We start from the raw sequence: 6000 nt of genomic DNA on the forward strand, positions 1-6000 counted from the left end.
ACCTCAGCCCACATCATGGCCATCTCCATTAACTGAAAACATTAGATTTTTTTTACAAAATGTTTATTTTACTACTGGGCTTGTAAAGTCACTATTTGAAGACCCAAGGTTGTTACACACATTGACCATGCAGATAGAGCCTCGTGAGACCCCTGTTTTGACTAGACAGAAGATGTTATCGTGTTTGAAATGCAAAAACATGGCATTTTAATGAGTTTTATTGTGATAGATGACCCACAAAGATGCCTCCTCAGAGGCAGCAGCGTACAACAGCCTGGCTGTACAAACAACCTCCTGCCGCTCTCCTCCTCCCACTGTGCCTTGGTAACATTTTAATGATACATACAGGCAAGCAAAGAGACGTCCTTTATGCCTGTCTCTCTCTACCTGTCTCTCTCTGCCTGTCTCTCTCTACCTGTCTCTCTCTGCCTGTCTCTCTCTGCCTGCCTCTCTCTGCCTGCCTCTCTCTGCCTGCCTCTCTCTGCCCTTCCTTTTATTGCGTAGACCCCTGCTGTCTAGCTAGCCAGCCAGCTAGGGTCGTACCGATGGACGCCGACTTAGGGGATCGACAACCTTCAGAGCGATCGGCAATTGCCAATGTCATGGCGTTGGCATTTAAGCAGAGACCTGTGCTGTTAACGTATAATCTCCAGTTATTTTAGTGTAGAAACATGAATGGTGCCACCAGCGATTAACAATTGAAACAGCTGTCCTGTCGTAATTAGCATACGTGTAGCTGGTTAAGCATACTTATGGTGGTGTAGTGGTTAACACTGTTGCCTTGATGGGGTATCTCCCGGGCCTTTCTGTGTGGAGTTTGCATGTTCTCCCCGTGCTCGCAAGGGTTTCCCCTCCAGAAAGAGATGAACCCAATGGAAAAACATGCACAACAGATCGCTAAAGCTGTTGCGTCCCTGACGAAGACGGACAGGAGCACTGGGATCGGTCCCCGGGCGCGGTGCTCGCTGCAGCCCTCGTCTGCTCCCGGCTGCCCCTGGGGGGAAGGATGATGGGATGGGAAGTGCAGAGAACATTTCATCAGGGACTCAGTGCATGTGTGTGTGTGTTCCTGTGGGTCGCCCATCGCATGTGTGTGTGTGTGTGTGTGTGTGTGTGTGTGTGTGTGTGTGTGTGTGTGTGTGTGTGTGTGTGTGTGTGTGTGTTCCTGTGGGTCACCCATCGCATGTGTGTGTGTGTGTTAATCTGATGACAAATAAAGACTGTCCTTGAAGCGTTTGTATTTGAAAAGTCACAGTAGTTACAGTACATCAAGGTGTGCGTTACGAACTGGGGTCTCGAACTCTACTATGGCTACAAAACTCAATAGTTTGCCAGAAACCAGTGCACCGCCACGAAAATGGCTCTGACAACATTGCACTAATAGTTTCAATAGTAACAATCTCAACATAAAATAACCTAATATGCTGACTCATGATTTTCAATAAGATAAAAGCCTAGTAGAGCATATATAACACTATAAAGGAGACCTGTGCTTTAATTCCACCGGTTGCTCTAATGTTGTTGCAGTGGATGTCTCACACTATCTCTCTCACACCTCCTCCAACCCAAGTCTCTCTTGCGGGTTCCAACAGCGTTTTGACAATCCACTCAAACAAGTATTTGCTGAGCTACAATCAACAATCCGGCGATCTGACAAACGGCTGTATCAGTCCACACAATCCACAGGAGAAATCAAGTATTGTTTTCACGCCATTTAAACAATAGCCTGTAGACGCTGTCGACCCAGAACACAGGAGAACATGGGAGAGAGAGAGAGAGAGAGAGAGAGAGAGAGAGAGAGAGAGAGAGAGAGAGAGAGAGAGAGAGAGAGAGAGAGAGAGAGAGAGAGAGAGAGAGAGAGAGAGAGAGAGAGAGAGACTGAATACGGAGCACATGGTCCAACTTGTGCCTGTTACTGTCTGGTGTTTGGGTGACAGTGACAGATACCCAGAGAGGACAACAGACCTGCTCCAGCTGTGACCTCAGTCTCCTCGGGCCCAAATCTGTGATGTGCCCATTTGTTCATGTGTGTTGGTCAGGGGGGGGGGGGATGGGAGACGCCTGAACTCTGACCTCTCAATGTCACATGTAGACTGTGAGGAGAGACAGGAAAGAGAGAGAGACAGGAAAGAGAGAGAGCGAGGGAGAGAGAGAGAGAGAGAGAGAGAGAGAGAGAGAGAGAGAGAGAGAGAGAGATGTTGCTCAGGAGACCAAGCAGGGTTACCAGGGTGACAAGCTGCCTCTGCACTTTTTCTCCCTGCTGGAGAGAGAGAGAATGAGAGAGCAGAGAGGGGAGGGGTGGAGGAGAAGAGAGAGGGGAGGGGTGGAGGAGAAGAGAGAGGGGAGGGGTGGAGGAGAAGAGAGAAGATGGGCTTAACGAAAGGAAGGGAGGGACAGATGGCTCAACAATCCTAAAGTGTACATTAATAATGCTCAACTATGCTGTTTCCCCGTCAGATAGGAGTAGAATCCCAGACCCCTTATTGGAGGATTCTGTGGGGTGCTCTGTGTTGATTGGTTGTTTGCTCTTCCTCCTCAGGGGCCATTTTAGCTGGCTGCAGTTGGACAGGAGGGTTCTAGAACACGAGTTCCCCAAGAAGACCGGGCCCATAGTCCTCTACTTCTGTGTCAGGTACGCTTTCAGCACTCTTCCAAAAACATTGCCTCATTCACACATCTGTGTGTGTATGTGTGTGTGTTGCATGTGTGCGCATACGTGGTTGTTTTGTGAGTGTTTGTTTGTGTGCAACATTGAGAGGCATATGTGTGAGAACCGACTCAACATTAGAAGGATGTGTGCGTGCATGCGTGTGTTGGTGTGTGTGCGTGTGTTGGTGTGTGGGTGTGCGTGTGCATGCGTTGGTGTGCGTGTGCGTGAGTGTGTAATAATGGGAACAGATTAGCGGGGTCAGTTATGACCGGCACCTGTGAAATTGCTTTGACCCCGGTGTTTGACTCCCGCCATGGGGCCTCTCAGCCAATCACAAGCCTCTCAGAGCTCATCGTTATGCGCCGCATGCAAGATCCCAATAAACGGCATCGCCATGACTACAAAGTGCCGCTGCTCAAAAAGCAAAAAAGCAAATAGATTTACAACATAGAGAGCCAGGTAGAGGAGAAAATAGATTTGCAACATAGAGGAGAGTAGAGGAGAAAATAGATTTACAACATAGAGGAGAGTAGAGGAGAAAATATATTTACAACATAGAGGAGAGTAGAGGAGAAAATATATTTACAACATAGAGGAGAGTAGAGGAGAAAATAGATTTACAACATAGAGAGCCAGGTAGAGGAGAAAATAGATTTACAACATACAGGAGAGTAGAGGAGAAAATAGATTTACAACATAGAGATCCAGGTAGAGGAGAAAATAGATTTACAACATAGAGGAGAGTAGAGGAGAAAATAGATTTACAAGATAGAGGAGAGTAGAGGAGAAAATAGATTTACAACATAGAGGAGAGTAGAGGAGAAAATAGATTTACAACATAGAGAGCCAGGTAGAGGAGAAAATAGATTTACAACATAGAAGAGAGTAGAGGAGAAAATATATTTACAACATAGAGAGCCAGGTAGAGGAGAAAATAGATTTACAACATAGAGGAGAGTAGAGGAGAAAATAGATTCCATATTCAGTGCAAGGAGCTACAGTCACACAGCAAACATTTCATCATCTCTTTTTTATTTCTTCAGAATATGTTGCACCGTGTCGACTCCTCTCCATCTCTGCACCACTCAGTTATAACAAGGGTCAAGCCCCGCTGGTGTTCCTGTGTTTTCATCGTGATGTACAAGAGGCGGTTATTCAGTAAAGAGTCCGGCTCTGCTCTGACCTGCTCCAGCAGGGTTATGAAATGTACCCCCCCCCCCCCCCCCTCCCCCCTCCCCCCTCCCGGCTGCTCTTTGTATTGCTCTTACAATGGCTCTTACATAAAACAGCTCCCAGCTCCTGATTCACACACAGGAACCGTATTGTGTGTGTGTGTGTGTGTGTGCGTGCGTGCGTGCGTGCGTGCGTGCGTGCGTGTGTGTGTGTGTTTTCATCTTCACATTTGGCCGTTGTGAGGCGTAGGAGAGGTACATGATTTGAAGAGAGCTTGTGTGACCTCGCTTCACCTCAACGCCCACACATCTACCCCCCACCCTGCAACACACACACACACAGCACACACACACACACACACACACACACACACACACACACACACACACACACACAGGAGAGGAAAGTCGTGTGTTTTGTTTGGGCCGCTGTGGTGTTTCCGTCCCGCCCGAGGTGGTCCCGTCACAGTGCAGCCCCGGGGGACTGGACGCCGGCTTGCAGCGCGCGCGGGGAACGTGACACGCGGGGCGGCTCCGTGGAACAATGTCCTGCGTGGCGGCCGCTAGCAGGCTGAGGCTGGCGATAAGGGTCTCTCTCTAGTGACAACAATGGGGCGCCGCGTGACATCATCAGGCTCTCTGTGCACACAGACGTATTGTTCACCACATGTTTGGGACTTGACTGGTTGTGGTCATCGCTACTATTTTGTTGCCATAGCAGCGATTTTGTTTATTTTTTGGGGGGGGGTTGCTGTTTTCGGTTGCTGTTATTCTGGATTTCAAGAACAGTATTTGATGTTGTTGCAAAAAGCAGCACTACGTTTCCGCAAAATGCCTTCATCAGGGGCGAACGTAGATCTTTCTGCAGCTATTATGCATGAATACATGTAGATAGCATTGACTGTGTTCTGGACCTTCCTGAACTCCGTCATTCATTAATTCCTTAGTGGCCGGATAACAGTAGACCTTTTAAGACACCGTTTGTAGATGTGGGTTGAGTTGAGTTGAGTTGAGTGTGCGCGTGTGTGTGTGTGTGTGTGTGTGTGTGTGTGTGTGTGTGTGTGTGTGTGTGTGTGTGTGTGTGTGTGTGTGTGTGTGTGTGTGTGTGTGTGTGTGTGTGTGTGTGTGTTTACTATGTAGACTAATAGATGTTTGAGGATTTAGAGGTGGCGCTGTGACCTTTGACACTATCTGAAGGCGTTGCTTTCCCTTCTCTTTTCTATTGAATTGAATCTCCTGCCTCAGTCTCTGCAAATGTCTCCCTCTCTCTCTCTCTCTCTCTCTCTCTCTCTCTCTCTCTCTCTCTCTCTCTTCTCTCTCTCTCTCGCTCTCTCTTCTCTCTCTCTCTCTCTCACTCTCTCCTCTCTCTCTCTATCTCTCTCTCCTCTCCTCTCTCTCTCTGTCCTTCTCTATTCATTTTCTCTCTCGCTCTCTCTCTCTCTCTCTCTCTCTCTCTCTCTCTCTCTCTCTCGTCTCTCTCTCCTCTTCTCTCTCTCTCTCTCTCTCTATGCCCTTCTCTCTCTCTCTCTCCTCTTTGTCTCTCTCTCTCTCCACACATCCTGCATTATGCTGGAAGTACAATCAGTCCAAAATGTCAGCATTGAATCCATTACAAGACCTCCCTGCCTAGTTTCATAAGCACAATATTGGTGTGTGTGTGTGTGTGTGTGTGTGTGTGTGTGTGTGTGTGTGTGTGTGTGTGTGTGTGTGTCCGTATGCATGCTGTTGTGTGTGTGTGTGTGTGTGTGTGTGTGTGTGTGTGTTTGTGTGTGTTGTGTGTGTGTGTGTGTGTGTGTGTGTGTGTGTGTCTCATCAAGAGTGTGGCTTTAATTAAATGCTCACATGGAATATTGACAGGGAGGCCTCTCATTCTCTCGACCAGCTCAATGGATAACCAGATTTAAACCCTGCAGTATCGATCCCACTACAGTCTTCACTCACTCAATATACCCCTGTAATACACACACACACACACACACACACACGCACTACGCACACACACAAAGGACACACACACACACACAACACAAAGGACACACACACATAGGACACAAATGGCTGCAAACTATGAGTCAGCGTTGACCATGAAATAATAAGTATTGTTACTTATGTGCCGTCTTTGCAGTGGAAATAGGAAATAGCAGACTTTCAAAGTCATAACATGCGTGCAAATAACTT

At 47.7% G+C, this 6000-nt stretch overlaps 1 protein-coding gene across 1 annotated transcript in view; it reads left to right on the plus strand.

The window, feature by feature from the left end:
- The window catches only part of LOC311245346 (FERM domain-containing protein 4A-like), a gene marked incomplete at its 3' end in the record, with an annotated part of 51364 nt that overhangs the window by 32573 nt on the left and 12791 nt on the right, over nucleotides 1-6000 (plus strand). The window contains exon 4 of the mRNA XM_084335189.1: nucleotides 2540-2632. Within this exon, the coding sequence (XP_084191315.1) occupies nucleotides 2540-2632 (93 nt within the window). The remainder of the gene's footprint in view (nucleotides 1-2539; nucleotides 2633-6000) is intronic.

This window comes from Notolepis coatsorum (genome assembly GCF_963971535.1).
Source record: "Notolepis coatsorum genome assembly, chromosome: 18".
Lineage (NCBI taxonomy): Eukaryota > Metazoa > Chordata > Actinopteri > Aulopiformes > Paralepididae > Notolepis > Notolepis coatsorum.